The following is a 13,861-nucleotide window of genomic DNA, read 5'->3' as shown; positions in this document are numbered from 1 at the left end:
GGTACTTTGGTACATCATTACGCGTTTTCCCGAATGTACTTAACAGATCAGTTTTGGAGGGTTGGGGGTGGGGGGGGGGGGGGGGGGTTCAACTACATTCACCACTGTCCGGTCACTTTAGGTCAATTATCCAACCCAGCGTATACCTAGGTGTGACATTAATGTCACCCTACACAAATGTGGTGGTGAGGTGTGGGGGGAGGGATAACTTAGCGTCATTTTTACTGATTCAAAAATAGATTTAAATAAGTAGCAGCGGTATTATAAAAATAATTATTTTACAGAGGGGTTCATGGGGGGGGGGGGGGGGGGATTATAACCATCCTAACACCCCCCCCCCCCGCCTGCTCTACTGAGCGGATAATTAACTGTGCGATCAGTGTTAGTTTAAATTGAGTTAATACAAAATATAGTATTATTTATATTTAATATAGATCTAGATATAGTAAACTAAAATAATAATTAATATAAAGTTGATATTGTTTCATATAAATTTGTAATCGTAATCACTATCGCCCAAACTGTCATAATACTACCACTTCATCGAGATGACGTTGTTGACCTTGTCAAAATTTACCTACCGCTACGCAATTCGCCCATGAGTAAATTTAAATAGAGGTGCCACATCAGTTGTATTTATGTCTGTATTGTAATTTCAAAAAATTAATTACACGAGTTAAACTGTATATATAAAGTAATTATGTGTGAAGTTTTATGTGTAGCATTTTCTAATTCAATTATTCTAAACAAATACATTATACAGGTGCCTTAAACTTAACACTAATCTTGCCAAGTGCTACTACCCTTAGGGGTTTTTTAAACATTGCAATGCATCGTAATGGTTATAATTAGATTGCGAAACGGATGCAGCTGCTAATACGTGTTGTGAACGTCGATTCTACTAGTCTATTACTACTATGCTTAATTGCTGCATGAAAATGAATCTTGTGATTTACAGAGATGTGCCGACTAAAAATAATTGTTAACAAATATCAATATTTAAAACTTTGAGTTTAAAAAGTTTCCAAAAAGGCGCCACGTTGCTGAAAATGGCCCGAGGGGGAGCGGCCGCTCCCCCTGCTCCACCCCTGCGTACGCTACTGGTGTGTCGTCGTCGTCGTCCCCCCCCCCCCCTCCCCGTCGGAATTTGTCCTCTTTGCTCTTAAAAGACTATTTAATTCACTCTAATTAATCATTTAATTAAGTGAAAGCCCATCTGTGGTCAAACCACCTATGGTCAAAGGTCCGCACGCCGTTTTTGCCAGTTACTGTAAAGGGTACATGTTCACAGTTACATTATCAAGGTAGAAAAGAGTTAAATAGGTATGTAAAGGCGTGTAGCCATTACAATTCTTAACCCAGCCTGTTTATAATTAAAAACTGTCGCATAAAATCAGCGTTAATTTTTTTTTTTTTTCACACCTATTGGCGCTCCCTATGGGCAACACTGAGTATCTGCTGCTAGTATTCATTAATATTTACATCCCTTTAAAGTAAAGGATATCGGCAGTACAATTTCGAGTGAACAATAAGTATCGATTACCAAATGCCAATGCAATTTTAATTTATTAAGACACGTTTTATAGATCCATATTATGAAGGTTTAAAAAGTTTTTAAATTGATAAACATAAAAACAGACAGATAGCTAATTAATATTATAATTAAAAGAATTCTCAAACAAATTTACTGAACAAATTAACATTTTCTATCGGTAGCTTTACGGATTCGGTCATGAATCTCACGTTTGCCATGGTTCCGAGTAGCGATCTAAAATCTAAACGTAGCGAGTACATTATCCGGCAAGTTGTGGCGCTTCAATAACTTTCAAAATGTTTAAATCATACTAGATCTAGATCTAGATCTATAATAATTAGTATTCTCCGCATCTGAAGTTTGTAGCCAAGAATCTAATCTATTAGTATTCTTCGGTGATTGTTACTCGTATTAAATATCTAGAAAATAGACGTCTACTAAAACTAAAAGTGAACACAATTATAATTTATAATTAATTAATTAATTAATAGATCTAATTAGTAATTATTGTAATTATTTAGATTATTTAGTAATTATTGTATCTAGATCTTATCTAGATCTACCCTAGTCTAGATTCTAGATGTAATCTAAACCTAGATCTAGAATTTTAGATTTAGATTAGACTAGATTCATTAGTCTACAATCTAGTCTAAGTCTACACACAACAACTACGGGGTAAACTACTGTACTTAAATTAGCTAGATTAAGATAAGGTCTTGATCTATATTTTAGACTAGACCTATCCTAGTCTAGTACCTAGTAGTAAGAAGAATGTCTAGAGATCTAGCCTATCTTCTAGTTCTAGATTTTTCGATGTCATAAAATTAAAAAATTTTTTTTTTAACTTTTAGACCTCTATATCTCTATCAAAATTCATTAAATTTTTAAAATAATTATTATTTAGTAGAATAGATTAGGCCTATATTATATAAGATCTAGGTTTAATAATTAATATAGTAATATAGATTCTCGATCTAGTATTAAGAATAGATAGATTACTATTACTTACTATAGACCAGGGGTCGGCAACCTTTTGAGCCGAAAGAGCCAAAAGTTAAAATTTACAAAAGTTTTTAAGAGCCACTAACATTCTTTTTAATATTATGGTATTGATAAATTTGGTAAACACATTTAAAAAAAATTAGTTCAAGTATGAAATAATATTTATCCATATAAAAACACGCATGTTTTGCACAAAACAGAATAAAGTATTTTAGCTAGGTCTGCTTGGATAATAAAATTAAATTATATAGCCTAACTATAACACTATCCCTGCCCTATTTAGAAGCTAACAACTAAAACAAACTATGTCCCTCAAGTCAAATTAATGCACACTGACACATTAAAAAATGCCTTCTGAATAAAATAGTTAATGTTTAAAATATTCAGGAAAAAAAGTGCGCTTCGGTAGTGGAAAGCATGGAACTACTGCCACGTGGCTGGCCACAGCACAGTTGTGGAGCTGGGCCTTGTGCTTAAGCAGCTGTCTGTCTATGATGTACTCCACCTATTCTTAGTGTTTTTATCATGTTTAAAGTTTTCTTTTCTCAAGTTTAATATTTTTATGAGTTATGAAAATAAAATAATATATATATATATTAATATATATATTAATAATATATATTTTATGGAACTGGCAAGCCGCATCCTGACATCAAAAGAGCAGCAGGTTTCCGACCCCAGCGATAGACAGTGTCTTGACAAGATCTAGTGAAATAGTAGCAGTACTAGTAGTAAGCCTGTCTATAGTTAGACAATCTAGAGTTCTGGGTCTCGTTCTAGATGCTAGTGACAATCTGGTCTATTTAACTCTCTAGAACATCTAGATCTAATCTCGTTAGATGTAGCTAGACAAAATAGAAATAAATAAATATATTAGTCTAAATAATGAACAAATGTCTAGCCAGATCAAACAACTAGTAATTTTTTTTTTAAGTTGACATGATTAGGACAGCTAGTCCTGTCTTTTCAATGGATAAATCAAAGATCTAAATCTAGTCATTAAAAACCTAAATTTTTAAAACTATGGATTAAACAGATAAATAGAATAAAAAGTTACAAGCACAGAACATTTGGAAATCATCTGATATAGCTTTGGTTTTTATTCCCAAATGATGTAGCAACAATAAAACATTTATAACAGTCTGCCACCACATTCTGGAATATACTGAAATAACTGTAAATCTTAATTTATTTGGCGAGATCTTTTAGTAATAGTTTAAATTACAAATTTGGATATATACATACATACATACATATATATATATATATATGTATGTATGTATGTATATATATATATATATATATATATATATATATATATATATATATATATGTATGTATGTATGTATGTATGTATATATGTATATATATATATATATATATATATATATATATATATATGTAAAGATGTTTTGCTAATTTTCTGGTGATAATGATTTTTAAATTTTTAATGTTTCTGGTAATCATTAATGCTAAACAACTTTTCCTAATCATTGATGTAGTCTTTTTTACTATTTTAATAAACATTTTTTACTAGATCTAGGTTAATTCTAATTGTTGCAAATTTTCTGCAAATTTTATTTCTGTGCTTCTTTAAAATATGAATTGCTACACTTGACTTTTGTAGCACATAGTTTTAATTTCTGTTTCCATGTGTAAATTGATCTTAATGTATATTTTTGAAATACAAAACCATCATGTAAATAATATAGTGACAGCAATGTTGCAGTTGACTAGTATAAAACAGTATTCTGACATTTTCAGGTGTAATTTGGTGACAGCTATGCCAGAGACTTGGGCATTTATTTACAGAGGGTTGGTGTTGTAAACAAGAACAGTTTGATCAAAATGGAGAGCAATACTGGTGGTAAATCAATTTTATCAATAATTTAAAGCTTTGTATGTAAGCAGAGTTTGGGTTGATCAATGACTGTGTTTGATGAATACTCTTGTTGATTACACTGGTTCATCCAGCACATCTAGGGTGTTGCATAACATTTTTAGCTTTATTATTAATTAAGGTGATTAAAACAATAAAAAAACTACATTTATTTACCTTTAACATTCATTTTTATAAGCTAATCAGGGTCATCATAGAATTTATTCATTAAACTAATTACACTAGACTATATAGCTTTGAAATTAGCACCATATGTTGTAAAGAACAAAAAGGTAGATTGTTCTTTTCTGGCAGTCATCAATATCAATGCAACAGCATTAAAAAGTAGGTCAAACAACAACCTAATCTTATCTCCATCATTTAATTTTTGGTCTTAATTATAGTTTTTATTTAGTTCACTTGTCATGTCTCACTCATGTCATTACTGTGTCAACATATTAGTCACCAGTGTGTCCACTATATCAGCAATCACTGTTTCGCTGTACCATTTAGTCATCACTATGTCCTCTGTACCATTTAGTCATCACTATGTCCTCTGTATCATTTAGTTATCACTCTGTCCAATTTATCAGTCATCAATGTAGCCACTATATTAGTCATCAGTGTGCCCACTGTAGCAGTTAGTCATCACTGTACCCAATGTATCAGTTATCTCTGTGTTCACTGTTTTAAGTAGTCACAAAAACCATGGTAAAATAAACACTACATGCAATAAAAGATATTTTATTTCAAATACAATGAAAGATGAATATAAGCATCACAGTATTATATATCAAACTTATTATAAACTTAAACATGAACAAATTTCAATTTAATAATATTATTTTACAGATCTCTATCCATGTCAATATTGCAGAGTGGCATTTTCAAATGTTTCCTTTTTAAAGACACATATGAAATTCAAACATGGAGGAGAAGAAATTGCTAATTGGAGTCTAGGTCTTGCTTCTAAGAATAATGAACATTCTTTCCAACCATCTAGTTATCATGAACATCTTACAATTTTTATGAAAAAAAAGGCTTACAAGTGTGACAGATGTAATAAATGTTTTACAAAGCTTAGCCAATTGAAGAAACACCTTACAAATAGCATAGAAAAAAAGACTCATAAGGGTGACACAGAAATTGGCCATTTAAAAAAACAGCTAAAAAATAATACTCTTGAAAAGCCTTACAAGTGTGACATATGTGGTAAATATTTTATAAAGCTTTACCAAATAAAGAAACACCTTAAAACTCATACAGGATTAAAGCCTTTTACTTGTGAAACATGTGGCAACTGTTTTTTGCAGTTTGCAGGTTTACAGAGACACCTTCTAATTCATTCAGGAGAAAGGCCTTACATGTGTGACAAATGTGGTAAAAGCTTTTTACAGTTGTCAAATTTAAAGAGTCACCATAGACATCATACTGGAGAAAAACCTTTCAAATGTGGCACATGTGGTAAAGGTTTCAAAGAATGTAGCAGTTTACTGAGACACCATAGAGTTCATACAGGAGAAAAGCCTTTCAAGTGTGACAAATGTGGTAAATATTTTACAGATTCATCAAACTTAATGAAACACTTAAGAAGAATTCATACTGGAATAAAACCATACAAGTGTGATACGTGTGGTAAATGTTTCACAGCATTTTGGGATTTAAAAAAACATGTTAAAATTCATTCAGGAGAAAAGCCCTACAATTGTGTCAAATGTGGTAAATGGTTTAAGGATCGTGACTACCTAAAGAAACATGTTAAAATACATTCAGATTATAAGCCTTACAAGTGTGACAAATGTGGTAAATGTTTCACAAGTCATTGTTTAAAAAACCACCTTAGATTTCACACAGGTGAATTACCTTACAGGTGTGACAATTGTGGTAAATCTTTTGTATTAAAGAGAACTCTACAGATCCACTCTACAATTCATACTAAACCTCATAAGTGTGACAAATGTGGCAAACGCTTCATGGAGCTATTAAAGTTTCAGAAACACTGTGGAATTTATAGATGTGAAAAGCAATACAAGTGTGACAAATGTGGTAAATGTTTCACAACAAATCATTTTTTAAACAACCACATTAGAATTCACACAGATGAATTACCGTACAGGTGTGATAAATGTGGTAAATCTTTTGCATTGAAGAGCAGTCTGCGGAACCACTTTATAATTCGTCATAAGTGTGGCAAATGTGGTAAATGTTTCACACAAAGTAAAAGTTTACAGAAACACCAAGCAATTCATACTGGTGAAAAGCCTTTCATGTGTGAAAAATGTGGTAGATGTTTTGCACTCCTGACTTATTTACAGAACCACTGTAAAATTCATTTAGGAGAAAAGCCTTACAACTGTAAGAAAGGTGATAAGTTTTTCACTCACATTAAATCTGTACAGGAACACCATAGAATCCATTCTGGTGAAAAGCCTTACATGTGTGACAAATGTGGTAAATGTTTTGTAAGGCTGACCAATTTACTGAACCACTGTAAAATTCATCTAGCAGAAAAGCCTTACATGTGTGATAAATGTGGAAAATGTTTTGCATTCTTGTACATTTTACAGTCACACAATAGAATTCATACAGGAGAAAAGCCTCACAAGTGTAACTTTTGTGGTAAATGTTTCACACTAGAATCAGGTTTAAAGAAGCATCAAAGACTTCATACTGAAGAAAAACCTTACAAATGTGCCAATTGTGGTAAATGTTCCAATAATTTAGCAGGTTTAGAAAAACACCTTAAAACACATATAGGAAAAAAAAATTACTTGTGCATCATATGTGGTAAATGTTTCTCAGACACTTACACTTTACAGAACCACCAAAACATTCATAAAAGAGAAAAGCCTTACAATTGTGACAAATGTGGTACTCGTTTTGCACTACAGAGTACTTTACAGAAACACCAACATATACATGAGAAAAGCCTTACAAATTGACAAAACACCTTAGAATTCATACAGGAGAGAAGCAAGTGTGACAAATGAGGTAAAAGTTTTTCTGATCTCAAAAATGATTCTTGCATGTCTTTTGGAGATAAGCATGACCTGAAGTGTCCTTTGATTTGCCCTGTATAGTGAATTACCTTTCTTTGTGAAATATTGTTAAAGTTAAAGATTAATTATTGTTTTCTGTTTGACTGTTAGCATTTTTTTTTTTAAATTTAATTTCAAGGTTTTTCTTTGTTATTTTTTTGTTTAGTTTTGTTCAAGTTCAATTGAGAGAGTGTGTAGGTGCTTAGTACATTCTAGTAAATTAGTTTTAAACTAATATGTACTTGGTTAAAGTCAGCAAGGTAGAGCAATATTCAATTAAACATAGCTATTTGAGATAAATCCATGGTAAAATAAATGTGTGCACAATTATATTTCTTACCATTATTACTTTTTCACAACAATTCCACTTTTTCTAAGTGCTTATGAAAATATAAAGCAAAATATAGCGGTATTGTAAACCTTTTAAAACTTTGACCTACCTAGGTGTAGCTAAATGTATATTTAGCCTGTCTATAGCTACAGGACAAAATTTAGCTAAAAATATATATGAAGTATTAAGGAAGCAATCAGATGAGCGGAATATTACATATATAGACTATTAGTTTTGTTTTCTTTAATAAAAATCTTTGCATACATTTTGTGTTCTGTTTGTTATTAATATCGTGAAGCTAAATAAATCTAATTAAATGTAACTAGTTTTAAGAATGATTATAAATTTTAAAATCTGAAAACTAAACTCATTTTACTTTCAGCACATTAATGGTCAAGGTTCGTAAATCCTTACAATGTTGCATTATTTAACTAAAAGTATAAGCAAAATCCTACGCCCTGCTTGTTCAAGACTAGTGTCCCCTTGTAAAGAAAGTAAAATAAAGTTCCCCTGGCAACCCACAGGGCAGGTGAAGGATAGTTCACCAGTTTCAGTGACCTCAGCATATGAAGGGATAGTGTGGTCAGCGGCGGGGGGTGCGGACCGCACCGGGTGACACCAAGGCAAAGAATAGCAAAATATATAGAGGAAAAGTTGAGGGGGGGGTGGAAATTGAAAGTTTGTCCCCGGGAAGGGTCGCTACGCCTCTGGGGGGGGGGGGGGGGTGACACCTGACCTCGCCACGCCACTGGTCAGCGGTCGTCGTCGACAGCCCTGGGAAACACGCCAACCCCAGCAGATTGACACGCCAACCCCAGCAGATTGACACGCCAACCCCAGCAGATTGACACGCCAACATAACAACCAGCTGAAACTTAAAGGAGCTCTTGATTAGGTCCTTTATTTTTTTAAATAACATTGTGCTGTAGTTGCGCCACATATGCATACATATATAATTTCATCAGCGAACAATAATACTATTAATTTAACTACAACCTTTTATATAATTAAAAGATAGAAAAGGAAAATTAAACAACAACATTATGTTTCCTAGTAACTTGTAACCCAACATTGTGCGTCAACTTGCTGCAAGACAATTTTTAATAAACAGACTTTCTCCCAATTTTTTTTTTTTAAAAAGTGGCCTAAGAAAAAACGTGTAACTGGTGTGTAACCAATAGGTAGAAGCTATGCACATAGGTATAAGTATAAGTGTCTCAAATCGAATAAGGCGAACTTTTTTTTATGCTTAGGTTTGCTTTGCTGAATTGATTTTTTTTCTTCAGGAAATGGATAGGCTTACTTGCGGCGACGAACAAGTGCTTGCATTCCAACGAGAAACTGCTAACCCAGTCAGCACACATATATTGGCCCAATATTGGCTAAACATTGGTTACCAATATTGGCTACATCTTGGTGCAACATTGGCTTAACCTTGGCGAAACATTGGTAGTGAAACTCGGCATGATGTTGGCGCAATGTTGGCACAATATTGGCTATATCCCGGCTACATATTGGCCCAACATTGGCTAGATCTTGGCCAAATATTGGCTATATCCCGGCTACATATTGGCCCAACATTGGCTATATCCCGGCTACATATTGGCCCAATATTGGCTACATCTTGGCTCAATATTGGCTATATCTTGGCCCAATATTGTCTATATCATGGTTACATCTTGGCCCAATATTGGCTACATCTTGGCTCAATAATGGCTATATCTTGGCCCAATATTGGCTATACCTTGGCTCAGCCTGTATTATATCCTGGCTACATCTTGGCTCAAATTTTTATTTTTAGCATACAAAAAGATCCATTCTCATATCAGTCATAATATTTACAAAGGTAATTTCAAAATGTGAAAGAAATTTTAATCAAAATGTAGTAAAGCAGCAATACATACACAAGAACTGCTCATCTATTAAAATCTATACCATCCATTCAATTGTAAGAAAATTATAACTATACTATAAAGTATTGATTGAAAAAGAATATGTAAATAATAGTGTAGTAACTTTCATTTTGACTTTTATACAAACAAATTAAAACAAATATACAAAACATTTTCATATAATGTAACAGATGTTAAGCAGGCCTACAGTTTAAATTAAACTAATGTAAAAACTTAATTTACTGTACAAGAATACAGAAGCTGTCTTGTACTATGATACGTAAACATAACATTAAAAATAAAAAGTATAAAATATTTGTCTAACAACATTTAATTGCATAGCTCGTTTAAGTATTCTAATTAAGGTTTACATTTTAATGCTGGACCAGTCTGCCTTGTCCATAAATAACAGAACGAAAATATGTTCAGGATCTCTAGATTATAATTGTGGTTAAATAGTGTTGAAATGAATGCCATTGTGTATACAAAATGTACAATCTTTCAAAAGACAGATGGTTCGAGGGTTTATACGCATTGTGTAGAACAGGAATATCACTGCGATATTCAATAAATGTTTTTTTGTCTCGAGTATGAGGTATTTAATTATAGTAAACTGAATATATATTAATTTACTTCATTAATTAGAAATAAATATCACCAGCAGAAGTATTGTCAATACAAATGTTGCAAGCTTTTTTCAGATTGTACAGTGAAACTAAATAATGAAAGAAATTTGCAACTAATTCTTTAAAGAAAAAAATGTCAATTGTATATTTCATTTAGGGCATTAAATCTACACTAAACATACATACAATGCCAACTTAAATTATTATATTATTACAAAAGGAAACAATTTATTAATTTAAAATCAGCATTGTTCTTAGACTATTTTGGTAAGAGCATCTTTTCTTTTCGTTAAGCACTTAAATGCAATATGTATTAAACTGTTAACCTGATCCATCTGATCAAATTTTTTTTAAAAATCTGATCTGAAATTATTACGAAAATCACTGTTGTCCTCATTCTTGTGGACCCTTGTGGAGCTGAGAGACACAACCACACCTCTCTATTTTTATACTTGGTTTTAGGAGATTCCCCAAAGTTGTGTCCATAACACTCTGCCTGCTTGTGTTTTGTTGGTTTCTGATATTTTCCATGTTTGTTTTGGATAACAAACTTTCTCTTTCCTTTGGGATTCAAATCCAATAAAAGCCTGGTTGTTGATTTGTGCAAGGTATGTCATAATCCATCCACATTCTAAAAAAGAAAAGTTACACACTAAAAGTCATTTATGAAATAATTACAACCATACACTGCTCATTTTGCACTAAATTTATTATGTTTATTTTATTTTGCACTGCACTGAACATACAACAAGAAGCCCCTAACATCATGTTTGCTACCTTGTAACGATATATTATATAGGTATAAAGACTGGTGGTCTGGGGTGTTCATGCTACCCAGGTAACACTTATACTGCGTATATATATATATATATATATATATATATATATATATATATATATATATATATATTATATATATATATATATATATATATATATATATATATATATATATATATATATATATATATATATATATATATATATAAACAAAAGTGAAAAAAAAGACCTGGTAATAAAAAAAATAATAGTATGTATATAAATATTATAAACCCCTTACCCTATGTCTCTGAGTTAAGAAAGTGCCAGACAATTTTTGAGCAATTTCATCAACTTTATCAATTCAGTAATTGAACGATTAGACCCTTCAGAGTGACCCAGAAGTAATGCTTGTGGTCTGAAATTATTTTACTAATATCAGTAAAGGCATTAACTACACATGCTGATCATTACATGCAAGCAAAAATTACTAAATGAAAATTATTATTCACTTTGAAACAATGTAAACTTACAGTTGTTAAGTGTTAAGAACATTTAGTCATTTTCTGGTGTAGCCAGTATTTGGTGAAGTATCAAGCAGTGGGGACCTTATAATTTATTAAAGATTGATATATCTCCAGTGGGCTGATTGATATACACAACACCTGGAGGCCTGAAAATAAATGGCATTCTTAGTTATTAAATATAATAATAAAATGAGTGAGTGATACAATAAATGATAGCCAGATTAGATACTAATTTTTAAGTATCTCTGTTTATTTAATCTCTGTATATAAAGGATTGTGTAGTCAACACTATATCTAGCCACCTTTTTTATTTCATAGTCTTAAATTGGGTATATATCAGACTTAGGTGAACTGATGAATGTACTACTAACTTGGCTTTATGTTTAGCAATAGTGTCCTCAACCATTTGCCTACTCTGTCCTCTATATGATAATATGAGTAGTGTTGATCATTAAGTATGGCTTACTAATAGTACCATCTTATCGCTGTTGGTCATGAAATTAAGTGTTGCTCTGAGGTCTCCACACTACTATTTACACAACTTACATCTTATTCATCAAAACATGCATTAGACTGGAATCCCCAGGGAAAAAGGAGGGTGGGCCGGCCAAGGAAAACATGGAAGAGAACGGTTGAGGAGGAGGCGAAAACAGCTGGGCTCTCATGGGCACAGATTAGAGGAGCAGCCCAAAACCAAGTCCGCTGGAGATGTGTGGTTGCAGCCCTTTGCTCCCCAGGGGCCACAAAGGAATGATGATGATGACATCTTATTCTCCCATAGGGAGCTGTAACAGTAATAGAAATTTGAATGACAATCTTGAATCAATTTAGAATTCTAGTTGACTAATTTTTTTCAAAATTAATACCTATCAAAATACACTGTTTAACATGTAGAAATTTGTTCTATAATTGTGTCTACTGTTCCTCTCTCTCTCTCTCTCTCTGAATTAATTATTAAAGACAGTTTCAAATCCTTACACAAATAGGCCTAGAACAATAAAATTAAGTTTTTTTAAAAAGTTAAAGTGAATGATTATTTATTAATTTATAAACATTTAAGCCCCCCCCCCTTTCCCTGTGCGTGATAATTATACCTAAAGTTGAAACAAATAAATACATCGATCTATCAATAATCAATATAACCCCAAACGTACTTGCATACTTTTCAATACAAAAAAAAAGTGCTGTCAAAATTAACCGCCCTCTGATTACGATTTTTAGTTATTTAGTATTATTAGAATCTAGATCTATCTAGATCTACCATAAAGGAGATTATTGTAAAATGTAATTATAGCCTAATGCCAAAATAAACAGAATATAGACTCTAGTATTATTAATATATAGATCTAGATCTAGACTAGATCTAGATCTAGGCTCATTTTATTACCTCAAATAAACTACCTTTTATAACTTTTATTTGATGACTTAGGCCCATAAAGTTAAAGTTTCCAACAAAAAAATACGAGTTTTCCAGATTCTGCATAAATACAGTTATACTACTTCTCACTGTTGAACTAAAATGGCTACAGTGGGCCTACCTGTTTTACTGTGACTGGATACAAAGTCTTTTGTTAAGAAAAATGGCGCAGGACCGGGATGCTGGCTTGCGAACAATAGGAAGGAATGTGAACAAAGGGACAATGGGCGACAGGGGGCCGGTGGCAGTAGCGCACACAATTTTAAAAAGATTAACAAAATGTTTAACACATGCAACGTAGTCTGTTATTGATGCTATGTTTACATTAGAGCATGATATTAAAAGATAAATTAATTTTAGTTAACATATATTAAGTTTAACAAGCATATTTAAGTAAAATTTCTGCAGTGAATCCATAAATCAGTGTAATCTTGGCAGCCAAGGTAAAAACGGTTAAATATCAAGGTATCAAGGGATGCAAGCATGTACAAATCTTGGCTGTACCCTGGCGTAAGCTTGTCCAATGTTTGGCCATGATTACAACATTGGGCCAAGGTTGGGCCGACCCTGGTATTACATACTGTGTTAGCTGGGAAAGTGGCTTGCACCCCTTTTAAGTCACCGCCTGTACATAACCCCCGCCCCAAAATAACAGCAGTAGGACAATACCCCCCCCCCCCCCATCCTATCAATTACCCACCCGTCATTTAGAGAAAGCGATAGGGGTAGGGGGGAGATTAAGAATGAGTAAGGAGTAATATAGGTATGTGTAAGTACAGGAGCCGGTTCGGGTATAAGCAGAGGCGTAGCGATGGGGGGGGGGGGGGGAAATACGTTCCCGGGCGCCGACCTTAGG

General features: G+C 32.8%; 1 protein-coding gene and 1 long non-coding RNA gene across 3 annotated transcripts; one reads left to right on the top strand and one right to left on the bottom strand.

Annotated features, from left to right (window-relative positions):
• The first annotated feature begins 6,324 nt into the window (after nucleotides 1-6,324).
• On the top strand, nucleotides 6,325-7,499 carry LOC131948846 (gastrula zinc finger protein XlCGF26.1). The gene has a single exon (XM_059310539.1). The coding sequence runs from the start codon at nucleotides 6,389-6,391 to the stop codon at nucleotides 7,355-7,357; it is 969 nt and encodes a 322-aa protein (XP_059166522.1). The 5' UTR covers nucleotides 6,325-6,388; the 3' UTR covers nucleotides 7,358-7,499.
• Nucleotides 7,500-9,720: 2,221 nt separating this feature from the next.
• Nucleotides 9,721-13,583, bottom strand: LOC131948812 (uncharacterized). 2 transcript variants are annotated; one of them, XR_009388073.1, is made up of 5 exons: nucleotides 13,127-13,583; nucleotides 12,135-12,373; nucleotides 11,595-11,734; nucleotides 11,363-11,479; nucleotides 9,721-10,933 (listed from the first exon to the last, which is right to left on the bottom strand). It is a non-coding gene; the product is annotated as an uncharacterized LOC131948812 (long non-coding RNA). The 2 variants fall into 2 exon arrangements; XR_009388072.1 differs by lacking the exon at nucleotides 13,127-13,583 and having other exon boundaries at nucleotides 12,135-12,526.
• Nucleotides 13,584-13,861: the final 278 nt, after the last annotated feature.

This window comes from Physella acuta, unplaced genomic scaffold (assembly GCF_028476545.2).
Source record: "Physella acuta isolate Inbredline_101_S28 unplaced genomic scaffold, ASM2847654v3 ptg000661l, whole genome shotgun sequence".
Taxonomy (NCBI): domain Eukaryota; kingdom Metazoa; phylum Mollusca; class Gastropoda; family Physidae; genus Physella; species Physella acuta.
This window is presented reverse-complemented; position numbering and strand designations above follow the sequence as displayed.

What these genes read in the sequence shown, in the direction of transcription:
- LOC131948846 (XM_059310539.1), top strand. Translation starts at nt 6,389, where the DNA reads ATGGAGCTATTAAAGTTTCAGAAACACTGTGGAATTTATAGATGTGAA.